This window comes from Etheostoma cragini, chromosome 17 (assembly GCF_013103735.1).
Source record: "Etheostoma cragini isolate CJK2018 chromosome 17, CSU_Ecrag_1.0, whole genome shotgun sequence".
Classification (NCBI taxonomy): domain Eukaryota; kingdom Metazoa; phylum Chordata; class Actinopteri; order Perciformes; family Percidae; genus Etheostoma; species Etheostoma cragini.
This window is the reverse complement of record NC_048423.1, coordinates 24,790,275-24,801,768: the sequence shown is the minus strand read 5'-3', so window position 1 is coordinate 24,801,768 and position 11,494 is coordinate 24,790,275. Positions and strand designations below refer to the sequence as shown.

The 11,494-nt window shown below is 40.8% G+C and overlaps 1 protein-coding gene across 16 annotated transcripts in view; it reads left to right on the top strand.

The window, feature by feature from the left end:
- col13a1 (collagen, type XIII, alpha 1) overlaps window positions 1–11,494 on the top strand; it is a 125,913-nt gene that overhangs the window by 75,937 nt on the left and 38,482 nt on the right. For 13 of the 16 annotated variants that reach the window (XM_034898311.1, XM_034898318.1, XM_034898316.1 and 10 more), the window contains 7 exons: window positions 1,083–1,118; window positions 1,738–1,764; window positions 2,007–2,033; window positions 3,602–3,628; window positions 3,725–3,751; window positions 4,142–4,168; window positions 6,310–6,381. In XM_034898311.1, the coding sequence (XP_034754202.1) occupies window positions 1,083–1,118; window positions 1,738–1,764; window positions 2,007–2,033; window positions 3,602–3,628; window positions 3,725–3,751; window positions 4,142–4,168; window positions 6,310–6,381 (243 nt within the window). Of the gene's footprint in view, window positions 1–1,082; window positions 1,119–1,737; window positions 1,765–2,006; window positions 2,034–3,601; window positions 3,629–3,724; window positions 3,752–4,141; window positions 4,169–6,309; window positions 6,382–7,510; window positions 7,553–8,035; window positions 8,099–11,494 lie in introns of all 16 variants that reach the window. The other 3 variants (XM_034898312.1, XM_034898310.1, XM_034898313.1) reach the window with 2 other exon arrangements.

Here is an 11,494-nt window from a genome sequence, read left to right as displayed (position 1 = left end):
GTGTCTGTCTTGTGTATCTGTATGTTTCTTTGTTGTTGCTTTTGTATTTTTATGGACCATGAGTCTAAATAATAAAGGTTATCTATCTATCTATCTATTTTATCAAAACAGAAAAGATTTTACATCGTGCTGCACTTACTTGCCTCTTGGACGTCTTCTTCAAAATGGTATACACTAAAGCATGAAAGCTCATTCTTGGTTTTGGAAATGCTAGTTCGAGGAACTTTTTGTTTTGTTTGACTTCTTTTGGAGTTTTCAACAACATCTCACAGTCTTCATCAGCAGATGGGTCGTCCAGGCCTTCATGTTCATGTTGGCTGAAAAGTGAAAGTTCATCCTTGGTCTTGGAAATAGTACTTTGACCAAAAAGAGAGATCTTAACTCACTAGTGTGACAAAAAATATCCTTAGTCAACCTTACCTTTCAGAACTTGTAAAAACAGGTTAGCTGGAGTTTCACAGGACCGTGAGAGGTTTGAAACTAACTTTGGAACTAAATTCTTGTAGAAAAAAACCATGAACCCATGACTGTCCTCCTTCCAGGGGGACAGAAACCATTCAAAGCTCCCTGGAACCAGCTCTGCTTCTAGACATTGGTCATTAGTCAGGTTCCCTGCTTGTAATTGTCTTTCTCTACATCCTTATTTCCTCCTCACCCTTCGTTTCCCGGGGATATTGAATGTCTTGTAGCAGTCTGAAAAGCAGGCTAACAAAGCCATGCTGATTAAAACGCTGGCTAATTGTTATTGACATCCACTCATTAAGCTGGTCCACCTTTTGTCCCTAGTTGTACATCTTTATTAGATTACTCCTTGTTCTTTTTCTTTTCAGTGTTCCATTTCAGCATCCAATTTCCTCCTCTACCGACAGAGCCCACTCACACACTGAAGGGATTTCACAGAGTCTTCAGTATCACTCCTTGCGTCAAAATCAATTTGGAGACTCACTAAATACCAGAGTGCAGTGGAGGGATTGGGGGGGCAGACTGTGAATCTTCTTCCACTGACTGGCTTCGAGCAGCTTTTTAAGTCCGACTTTCAGAAGTACAACAAACACCTGATTGTTTTTCTGTTTCCGTTTCAGGGCCAACCTGGAACAAGAGGGTTCCCAGGATTCCCAGTAAGTCCCGACCAAGTCTCTGTCAGGTTGATACTGTACATCAGGGCCGGGACGATCAGCTTTGGTCCTGATTTAATTCTTTAACCAATATTTGTTTTCTAAGAAGAATGCATCTCATGTGTCAGTCAGTCAGTCTGCTATTTACTGCATTTGTAAAAAAGTGCATAACATGTACAGTACATAATGTATTTAATTTAAGTTATGACTATTTCAATCAGTATTGATGCAATATAACTTCCGGCCACTAATGGCAGCAGTGAGGACTGCTAAACATTTATCAAGTAGGGAGGGTGAAGAAGGGAATTTTATTTAAGTATTTAAGTATTTTCAACATTCCTCCCTCAACAAAATTGGTGAGATCCTGAACAATTGATATTTCTGTGAAAGCCTGTTATGCATAACATGACAGTCCTGAATCATGGTTAATTGTATCTCATTTTTCACTTTTCTGCCCAAATCATTTAATAAATCTTCACCCACACCACCTTAGCATTTTACTTCAATCACCAAGTATTTAGCGAGTATTTGTAAATAGCCAGTTTTCTAACTGATGCTGTAGTTGGTTATTTGTGTGATCTCCCTATGTACTCAACCACTTTCTTCTCTTCTTTAATCCTAGGGTCCAATCGGCTTGGATGGCAAATCTGTGAGTTTCCCCAACTTCCTGTCTAAAAGGGAAATAACTGAGTAATGGAGGGCTTCTTCAGTGCCCAGAACCCAACACTGTGATGATAATGAGCATAATTAAGCTAAGAATGAAAATTGTGGTCATTATTGTAATAAAACGTCCATTAGTGTCATTATTGTTGTAAGTTTTTTCCAAGGAAATCAAGTAAAGGTATCTGTTTAGATTTAATTATTATCCCACCTGTTTTAATGTTCACACAGGGACAGAGCGGACCGAAGGGAGACATGGTAAGCATTCCTTACATTGGTCAGAAACATATGCACTATATTACCATCCCCACTGGTCAACCCCTTGTTGAGCCCTTAAAACGGGAATACACACCAACAAGCTAAAGCAAATATGAAATAATTGCATTGAAGATGGTTTTGCTGTTAAGGTCAGTTAGCTGCCTGTTTATTTTGTAGCAGAGGAAAACAGACTGGTGGCCTGATTTACACCCACCAGTAATGGGCTGACACTGGGTTGATTGCAGTAGGGAAAAGGCAGACGGATGGGAGCTGTTTGCACCCCCCAGGCTTTCAGTCAGGGTTAGTAGGTACAACTCGGACTAACTGAAATGGGCACTAAGGGAGTTTAGACAGTGCTCACTGAGGCTTGCAGGATTTGTATGCTTCAAGCATTTTCTTTACCATTAACAAATAAATCCCCTACTCACGGAGGCCTTAGTAGCCATACAATAAGCATCATGTTGCAGGTAAGCCAGGACTAGGCTTTTAAAATCCTCCATTTCAGCGTTGTTTGTGACCAATGATCTGAAAAGGACTCACTGTGGCTGACCCTGCTATTACTGAGCCAAAGTAACTGTTTAACCCATTTTTGACAGACTATTGAAGTTTATGTTCGTGACTTTCTATACTTTCTATAGTGTGTCCTTTGTGTCCTTTAACCATATCATAGATGCCATGTGCAGGCATTGTAAAGCAAAAGACAACAAAGCAAGAATGAAAGAAAATAAACTTGGTTTTGATGTGTTTTAAGTTTTCACACAATCATCCAAAACAACAACTCAATGCTGTTGTCTGCTGATAGCAATGGGAGGACACCTCCCTCTAACTGTTGGAGCCATTTTCTCCACCAATTTGGATCTTCCCCTGGAATTATTAGCAGCTTCAAAACAGATTTGCAGTATGAAAGAGCTCTGTTCTTCTTGACTGATGTTGAAGTGTAGATCAATTCAGTGATGTCCAGCTGAGGTTGATGCTCTGGCTTTTATTGAAGACCATCACTCTTGCTCAGACAGCGGGTTTTGTTTTTTGAAGCAGGACAGCTCCAGTGAACTCAAAGCCAGGACAAATTTCCAGGAGGTAGAGTGGGTTTGGATAGTGTTAAATGTTGATTAATGGCCCTGTAATGAGCTCCTGTTTCTTAGTCTCCTTCCTGACAAATGTCAAGGAGTATTAAAAAGGGCTTTGACGGGTTTTCTGGTAAATGTATGGAGATGCTGTTGCCTTCACAAAGTGGCTTTGGAGCTGCTGAGCCTGTGGGGTCACCTGCATGGGGTGCACTGGATGTGTCCTACTGGGCCCGCTCCCTGAGTCCATTAATCAACCAGTCGCTGAGCTCTGACAGCTACTCACACTGGGCACGCCCCAGGGCCTGCTGGGAAGTCAAACTGTGCCGTTGCACAGAACAAGTAATTGGAATGGACTCCTGTAACAGCTAATTCATCAGTTTGATTGATACCTTGTTTACTTATTTCACTCAAGTTTATTAGAGGTATAATGAATTCTTTGAGAAGCTGCACATCTAGGCCTTTACTACACTCAAGACCAACTGTGTTGCTGTTGTCTTTCAGGGGCAGCGGGGTGCTAAAGGAATCCCAGTAAGTTTGTGAAGTCTGATATCAGTCCCAAGATCATAACCTGCTAACCTGCTGAACCACGGATCTCATTCGCCTGTGTTGTTGTTGTTTTTCTAGGGGGAACCTGGACCCAAAGGGGAAAAGGTGAGACATGGTTTGCAGTAGTTTGACAACTTGGCCAAGTAGTACATCCAGTTGTTTACCAGCTTTAACTCTTACTGTTTCTTCACTGTGAAAGTGGTATTTCAGAAACTTAGCATTGCACTTCATAAAGTTAGGAAAAGACTGCAGAGAGGGATTACAAAAGAAAAAAATTAAACCCTCTAAGGTTGAGATATTCTGACTTTTAGTCCCTAGCATGGACCAATTACCTCCAAAACACTGCATATTCCAAAAATGCAAGATGATAGATTTTTGTTAAAACATCCTCGCCTGGTAAACACCTCTTTAACAAACTTCTGTTCATTACAAAACATTATGGTAGAGATTTGTAGTCACCAAATTCTGATTGAACTTTCTTTCTCTTCTCTCCAGGGCGTATGTGGAGACTACACTCACCGGGTATGAAATTATTGTGCAACTCATTCTTTCATACTACAGTTTGAGAAAAAAAACTTCACCAATGTATATGCTAAAAATGATTATATTCTGCCTATTGTATTGTAATATGTGTTAATATCATGATTACAGACTGTAAAAAAAATAGTGGACGTAGTATCCATGACATCACTCATAGGTTTATGGACAGCAGTTATAAAGCCTCGGGCAACTTGGACACTCCGCACGAGAAGGTTTTGTGAAGGTTGAGTAGGATGATGCAGCCAAGCCAGTAATGTTAATGGTTGCTATGGCGATACGCTAGACTAAATCATAAAGGGGAAACGTTGCAGCTTTTCAACCCTTCTGAAGGGAGACATCCACTTGGGATTTTAGCAGCAGACTGTCCCTTAAGCGACCAGCTAATGCTACTGCTAGCTAGCTAGCTAGCTAGCTTGGTTGTCAGAAAGCTGAACAAGACATTTCCAGGCAACCAAAGTGTTCTAGTTCACTTTGATGATGTGACAACACACAGACATAGTAATGTCCTCAGTGTTAGCATAGTTAGCATTGCTAAGCTTCTGTCCTGATTGACAGGTCCTAAAGCATCCCCTGCTTTATTGTCTATTTTAACATAAATGGCACCATGAATTACAAACTGAACATCTTGCTGTATTGAAGAAAACTAGCGATTAAGACCAAAAACTATAAAAAATACTTCTGAGGTAATACATCAAAGCAGAAGTAGGGTCATTATCTCATAGACAGACTTCTTTTTGGAGCCAGTGGAGTCGCCCCCTGCTGGAAATTAGATAGAATGCACGTTTAAGGCTTTAGTTTTAATAGACCTGCAGGATCGTCCATTATTTTTACAGTCTATGATTATTACACACACTGAACATTTCCTGTTGTCCATCCTGTATAACACACATCTATTACAGGTCCACGTGCATGTGCAGTTTTATAATGTCAGAATAGAATAGAAAAGTAAAGTTGGAAGGAGAGAAAACTACAACAGAAGCTAGACAGAGAAATGGCCGGTAGCACGTTGATGGGTAGCACATGCAGAGCTGTGCAGACGTCCCTGGGGTTTGGCTAGCTGAGAGAAAACAAGGCAATTACCAGCAGCCTGCTGAAGCACTACGTGATAAGAGCCTGTGTGCGCATTGCCAAGAATAAGAGTCTCCTGTGTAAAGGGGGATTTTTCAGATAGCAAAGTCCATTTCCAGCCTAATTCAACCTTTCAGTTATTAAACTGCTCCTGCTAAGATGATCAAAGGTGGGGTTTTTTTGTCATGCTTTGCTATTGCCATGATATTTTTCTACTATGAAGCTCCCATTTTTAAATGTCCCTCCAAATAACCATGCACAATGCTGAAATGGTTTTATGTTTTCACAAGCTGTTTTCCCTAATGTCTCGTGTTGTGATATACATCTCTGGACCGAGCCAAGAGAGGAGTTCAGGTTTGATATCTATAGCCTGTCAAGAAGCCCAGCAACCCCATTTCTAACAAGCAGTGTGCCTGTTGAATTTGTTTTTCATACACCTTTAGAGCCCCCTGCAGCAGACTGCATGGGAGGTCCATTCTCAGTGTCCGCTCACACTTCAGGCCTCAATCCTACAGTGAGACCCTTGGGGGGTGGGGGTTACTGTAGGTGGAGGTAAAATGTTTAGTGTGTAGAGATTGGGACTGTTAACAGACCTTATCTCTTTTGTTCAATTCAAACAGAAAATCACATGAAAATTATAATTTGTGGAGCAATCTCTTGACAGATCATAGATCATTTCTCTGTATAGCAAGAGTTGGTCGTAACACCCAAAGGTCTGATTCATGAATTGCTATTTTACATTTGTGTACACATCAAAAGCTAAACCAAGAGGACACATCATGAGATTTAGCAGGTGTTAGCTTTTGTTGAACTTCTAGGCTAGCTGTTTCCAGTATTTATGCTAAGCTAGGCTAAGCACACCTTGACTCTAGCTCTGTACTGTGAGACGTGAGATTAATAGCCCTCTGAACATCTCACCCAATAGTTTAAGCTATTCCTTTAAAAGGATACCCTCTTCAGGCTAAGGAGACATGACTCACGTGTTGTGTGGTTGGACATTGGCTCGTTACACCGTTACCAGCATTGACTGAAATGACCACTTCCCTGGTGTGTAGGGCCTCTTTGTGCAGGATCTTCCTCTGAAAACCCTGGCTGCCTTGCGCTCCAGTCAGGCTCTGATGTTGAAGGTTTGTGGGTGCCACCAAACACCCAGATAGATAACCCTCAGCGGGGGTGTCACCTAGTCCTGCCGCAAAGAGAGCCAGTGCCCAAGAGCCAAGCCAGTCCTCCACACAAAACCCCCCAAAAAAACTCAATGGGGATGATGTTGCTACTGGTGTCATGTAAAAAAAAAAAAGATGGAATGATTGTTACATAACTTTTTCGAATGGTTGATGGAATTGAGGTTAATTGAGTTCTATGGAAGCACAGGGATGCCAATATTAAAAGGAAATCAGTAAATTCAAATTTTATTTTCTTGTGCCATTTGGCTTCAAATTAGATTATATGACGAAGATGGCAGTTTTATGTAATTTATGAATACATCTAAATGTATTTTGCTCAGTTAATAATCACACACAATTCAAAAAATTAATTACTACAGACACAATGGTACTGTAAGAAAACAGCTGTAAATGTGTAGGATGAAGCTATGCACCAACCTGGTTCATAATAGACAACCTATTTGAGGTCAAAAGGAAAAATACACTGAATATTTTTGAATGGATTGGAATTGGATATTTTTCTTAAATTTCCAACAAATTATTGCTTTAGAATTAACTTTAACACAAATTATTGCTTCAGAAAGAACTTTGACACAATTGGATAAATATCTATTTCACTTTAATATTGGCGTCTTCTGAATTCCATACATTTTAAACCCAATGTGGTGGATAGCTGGAAATGATGAAGGACAACGCAGCACACTTGCCTACTTGCTACACGTATACCCCTACTCATATTTACTTATAACATTCTGTATATATTTCCATAGAAATAGTAATATTGGTATATTTGGTTTTCAACTGATCTACCTAAAAACTGTGTGATTGACCACACAACAAAAGAAGTATGTTCCAAGACTGGCACATATATGAAATATGTATGAGTAGTGAATACACTTTTGGGGTTTCAGGTATTCGGTGAAGGTAGTCTTTACATTAGAGGTTGCTGCATAGTAAATATTGTGGAAATATGTACGCTGTGTAAAAAGTAAGCAAGTGACATGCTGCTGGTTCTACTTGGTGTCAGCGGGGAAATCCTACCTGTTCCGTCCTGTCCTAAACTTGTATCTAATCATGCTGGTCATCTCAACAGAAGCGGCGCATTGTGCAGCCCTGTGCTGGACATTTGGCCACAGTAAGTCTGGTTGTGCACTGGAACCGTGCTGCTGTACTCTCTTTGTGGCAAGACTGGCGCCCACCTCTGCTCCGCTGCAATCTAGGGGCCTGGCTTACTGTTAATGGGGACATTGATGCTCATAAAAACTTAAAAGGGGATGCTTGGTGATTTGCAACAAACACAACCTTACAGTATGTAAAATTGTGGTGACATTCTTTTGATATAAAGAAGCATCACGGGACATCAACTATCCCCTTTGTCACTCCAAGCCCGTAGTTTGCTGTGCTGGTGCCTTCACTTGTCTTTCCTTTCTTCAGCTTTGTTTCCTTTTTTTCTCCGTTGCCCTCCCATTTCCTTGCTTTTCACTGTGATGTTCTATTTCTCTTTTTCCTCCATATCCCGCCCCCCCTCCCTCCTTTGCTCTCCTGGTCTCTACCCCGTTTCCTTTCTGTGGCCTCCTGGTGACCTTTGCCACCTGTGCTTTGTGACTTCCCCCGGCAGATGTTGCCCATCACCGTGCGCAACATGCCCTCAATAAGCCCTTTAATCCTAAAACGCCTCAAGGTACAAATCTCTCTGCCCCCTACTCCCCCCCCCCCTGCCAACCGCCATCAACCGTCGCCGAAACCTCCCCAACCCTCCTCCGCCGCCACGCTGTAATTAACCAACTTTTGGCTGCTACTGCTTCTGAATGATGCGTGACAGAAAATGTATCAAAATGCTGCATTTTTCAGGTTTCAAGCAAAGCACAAATAATTATGTTTTACTTAATGCTTTCTGTAGTCTTTAGTAAAAAAAAAAAATTGTAGTTAAACCATCCGTTGTAGTTTTAAGTGGACTTAGCCAATGGCATGAATATACAACCAAAACAAATGAGAACGGCAGATAAAACGAGCTCATTAGCTAACTGGTACATTTACATTAAGGTGGAAACTGAAATGTTGATTAAGGTAAACAGTCCCTGGTAAATAAATAATAATAAATTAAATTGCAAATCAACAATCCACTGATCACCAAAATCTATCAAATGATCTCGCAATGCTTATAACAAATACAATACAAAAGTACAGTCCTAGATACATATTTGTCCTTCAGATTCATATGCATAAATTGCGCATTACTGATTAACCTTCAACACTAGGGTCAGCACAAGCCACAAGACATAAAACAATACACAGAATACATTTCTAAATGTGCTGAACATTACATACAAATTGTTAATAGAAGATGCACAATTTAAAGAAATATTTACATTTTCCTTGGAATAAAGTGAAATCTATGAATACAAGCCTACTCATTATAAGTTCTTTACCAGGTCTTGATCATATAACTTGAAACATTCAAATAGACGATACATATGTTATGATATGTTCTGGAGCCGTCTCTGCCCATCAGTTCCTACAACACAAGCCAAAGCTGTGAAGTCGGGTGTGCTGCCATGTGGGTCATTTGACCTTTAGTGTTGCACAGGTTTGCCTAGGACACAACACCTTGTTTGGAGGTCAACACTAGTTGCTATCATACATTAAGAAACACAAAATGGACTTAAACACTGTAAACGGTTCATATTGCCTCCTTCTATAATGCATCAGATATCAGTGTTGACCATCTGATGGAATGGGGTTTCCATCATTATGAGACTAGAACAATGGCTGCTTTTCTTTTCTTTTTCTAGAATCGTCTCTCATGTAGTCAAATTGTGCAGAACAGCACGTTTTATTATCAGCTATTGGCAGCTGGACTCTACCCATAGCAATGTGTGTAACCCCTGGGGAAAACATGTCCAGAGATATAAACTGTATCTGGACCCAGAGGAAGAATGATAAAATATGGATCTAACATGGATGGATATGTTCTCCATTTTCTAAGAATAGAAGCTTGAGCAGTGCTCTGTGGTCCTGAGATACTGTACATGTGTGCTCTCCTACAATAACACAGTGATTGCTGAGTGACTGAAGTAAGGCCAGCGCTTTGTTTTAGGAACTTCTCTAAGTCGGACCACATGTGCAAATAAATGATGTACTGTGGCACAATACATTCAATTTCATGCTATGCAAACTTCCTCTCAATAATGATTCCACATGGAGGTGTCTTCTCTCTAACATATTGACTTAGAGTAATCAAAAAATAGATTTTATGAGTTCCAAAAGATGAGTAGCGGAAATTATTGTAGAGTGAAACAAAGGAGGAGCAGATTCAGGATGAGTAGCAGCCAGACTGATTTATTTCAGCCGTTGAGGGGTATTTATTATCTTCATATCCTGTGCTTGTTTAAATTTCCTTCATTTGATTTTGTTTAGTCTTGGCTTTGGTTTGAGTTAATTCCCAGGGTTCTGTCTGTCAGTGGGCAGTCTTCAGAATGATCACACAGATTATCAAACTTTATCTCTAAAGCACATTTAAAAAGCATTAGCAGTACATATAAAAAAGAAGCTGCAGGAAAGATCAATGTCATAATTAAGGTACATAATACTTCTAAGCTGGACTACCTTTGACAACTAGTCCTTGGAAAATTAGAGATCCAGGTCCATTAATTCTATTTAGCTTGTCAAAAGATCAAATAACTACCTCACCCCATATGGCCCAGTGCCATGCTCTCCAAACCAAGGTAGTCCCTAAAGAGAAAGCACTTTCTCACTCACTAGATGTCTTTCAAGCTTATTGCACTTGCTCAGGTGTCATCGTAAATCATAAGCCCTGTCTCTGTTAAAAGATGGACTCTGTCCTCACATGTGAAGGTCCTCCTTGGTCTCTCTGCAGCAGTGCACTGACTCCTGGTCGATGACTTTGATCACCACTCAGCTGCAGCAGTGATCATCTTGGTCTCATGTTCGCTAAGATACTGACCACTGCCATGGGGTCGGTTGGCCCTCAGTGAGACCAGTCTCCTGGCCCTTGTACAGGGTCCACGGGTACTTAAGGTACTTCGACCCAATTTACAAAAAAGTGCTCAAATTCAAAAGACAGCAACAGAAAGATCAAGAATGGCAGTCACATTTAGTGATCATGTTCACATGCACATAATATTCTGTTTTTTGCCCTTATTCTGAAAAGATGATATTTTGACTAAGCTGTGGCTAGTGAAAGTTAATATTCCACTAATATTCCCATCCACATGTAGCTGTGCAAAATAGGATCTTTCACCAGTGGCAGACTTGATCAACCATGTGAACACAGCGTCCCTCTAATTCCTTCTACCAGCTTCTCGAGGAGGTCAACGTAGCGAGGTTTTCTCCTATCCAGAAACCCCTTGGTATCCAAATCTTTGATATTGTTTACAAGTAACTGTGTTTCTTCTTTTTATTTGGCCATGCATCTCTACCGTAGCTCTGCAAACTGTTGGCTGGTTAGTTTGTAACCATAGCAACCTACAGAGCTGACCGTAAGCCGTAAACAGCCAAGAAGCCGAAAACTGCAGTAAAACCCCCGTATCCAAAGAATGCTATCCCACATGTCTTAATGTGAAAACGCTAAATTTGGAAAAATAGTTCCGTAGTCCATTTTACAACATTTCCAGTCAAGGCTTTGACCAGTTTTGGCCTCATATTATCTGATTTGGTGCTCTTCCACTGGGCCTGGCTGCTAGTTACATCATTAATCATCAATAGGAACGGGTCAAAGTCATCAATCGTGTCATTGAAACAAAGATCTGCACCAAGCTCTCATCATCTGATGCAGTGACCAGTTATGGCTCATATTCATAGTCACGTGTGTCTGCCTCTGGTGCTCATCCTGCCCAGGGTACTTGCTTAGACCCTGTCACAAGGGTTCTTAAACATTTCCTAACACCTGAGCGAGCTAAATACCTTAAAGTCTATTGCATATGGTAAAATCCCTGGAACAGAATTGACTTTGAGTTTGGAATATTTGATCCCAGATATGTGATCCGAAGGTCAGGAAAGAATCGCCAAAACCTTGTTGCTTGATGCTTGGACTGCTCCATGGCTTGCCTTCCTCTCC